The sequence below is a fragment of the Mizuhopecten yessoensis genome, unplaced genomic scaffold (assembly GCF_002113885.1).
Source record: "Mizuhopecten yessoensis strain PY_sf001 unplaced genomic scaffold, ASM211388v2 scaffold10387, whole genome shotgun sequence".
NCBI lineage: Eukaryota > Metazoa > Mollusca > Bivalvia > Pectinida > Pectinidae > Mizuhopecten > Mizuhopecten yessoensis.
The window spans coordinates 1-1,834 of record NW_018408521.1 but is presented as its reverse complement, the minus strand read 5'-3'; the positions used below and the strand labels follow the sequence as shown (position 1 = coordinate 1,834).

General features: G+C 38.6%; 1 protein-coding gene across 1 annotated transcript in view; it reads left to right on the top strand.

Annotated features, from left to right (window-relative positions):
• LOC110460409 (carbohydrate sulfotransferase 15-like) overlaps window positions 1–556 on the top strand; it is a gene marked incomplete at its 3' end in the record, with an annotated part of 6,002 nt that extends 5,446 nt beyond the window's left edge. The window contains exon 2 of the mRNA XM_021513285.1: window positions 241–556. Coding sequence (XP_021368960.1) covers window positions 241–556 — 316 coding nt within the window. The remainder of the gene's footprint in view (window positions 1–240) is intronic.
• Window positions 557–1,834: the final 1,278 nt, after the last annotated feature.

Here is a 1,834-nt window from a genome sequence, read left to right as displayed (position 1 = left end):
AACATCTAACCCCCACCAACCCCCACCACCAATATCTAGCTCCAACCATCCCCCACCACCAATATCTAACCCCCATTAACCCCACCACCAATAACAATGAAGTGTATACGTTAACAATACCATTGTACAATTATTGAAAGAAAACGACAAGTAGATGCAAACATATCAACATTATTTTTTTACAGATGTTTTAACATTTTAATTAAACCTGTCGATTAAATGTTAAAATTCTTTATGCAGAAACCACCCGTCTTTCTTCCTGGCTTTAAAAATCCCTGCTGGTATGATGATGATGATGATGATGATAGAAGGCCAGAATGGACAGAAATGTTGTGCAATACAATGGAGGGTAACACAGGGAGACTCTGTAAACTTTACTTCGGACGAGAAAGACCTGAAAATACATCATTACTTCGGTGTCTTCCATATTTTATGCTGATTGGTCAACCAAAAAGCGGAAGTACTGATCTGTTCAAACGCATTATGCAGCATCCTGATGTGCAGCAAGGCATTTCGAAGGAGCCACAATATTGGGCAAGAAGTCGTCACTGTTCCTGTAAGTATAGCAATAGGCAAAACTATGGTGGCTGATATATGACATTTCGTCTTTTCGCTTTGTCGCCCGCGAAATAACGCCAAGCGAAATAACGAAATAACGCTATAACGCCAAAGCGCCAAAGCGAAAAGACGAAATAACGCCAAAGCGCCAAAGCTAAATAACGAAATAACGCCAAAGCGCCAAAGCGAAATAACGAAATAACGCCAAACCGAAGTGAAATTAACGCCAAAGCGAAGAGATAAAATTGCGTCTTTTCTCCCTCCTTTTGGCGTTATTTCGTTATTTAGCTTTGGCGCTTTTGCGTCTTTTCGTCTTTTCGCTTTGGCGCTTTGGAGTTATTTCGTCTTTTCGCTTTGGCGCTTTGGCGTTATTTCGTCTTTTCTCTTTGTTGCCTTCCGGTTCTGGATATTAAAGAAACGCTATCTTCGTGATTATAATTCCCCAATGACTTTGCTAGTGAAGAGGAAATTAAAATGCACATATGTGACTTATGTTTCAGCATTTTAGGAAACATTTTACAACAACGATTATTAATATGTTTATCATTGTTAAATTAAAGAAAACAAATAAATTCTTGTGTCCTTCTGTTCGTCCATCCGCCTGTCTGACTTCTGTAGGTATGCTGTATGTATTCTGTATGTATTCCAACCAACAGAATATACTATTGTTATTAGTTGAACAAAAAGAAGCATGTACGTGATTACACGTATATGTATACTATATAGAATAGGAGGTTGTTTATACGATGAATTTCGTCGATGAAAATAGTTTTGATTTGTACTGTTTTATGATATTTTCGCGATAAAGAAATAATGTCATTACATTCTGCATAGTTATACCCGTGTGTTATGTGTTATGTATTCATTTTAGGAGAGGGCGCCGGTATTACTGGGGATTTTTTTTTAGAAAATAAGCCGGTGAGAAACGCGCGTATTAGGACGAGAAAAAAAAATAGCTACATTGTTTTATAGTTTTCCTACGTAATATCTTTATGAATAATAGCATTCTACATATATAAATGACATTGTCACGATTGAGTCTGACGTATACATAACCGGAAAAAAGCCTGGGGGGGGGGGGGGGGGGGGGGAGGGGGGGGGGGGGGGGGGGGGGGGGGCGTCACAGGTGTATGCGATGTCTATATGAGAGTCAAGTACAGAGTTTCTTTTTGTAAAATTTGTAAAATGTTATCATGTTTTGACACATGAATATATTTAAACTTTATACGAATATAATAGCGGTAGCACTCGTTTTAGCATGGAGTCGGCTGCTGGA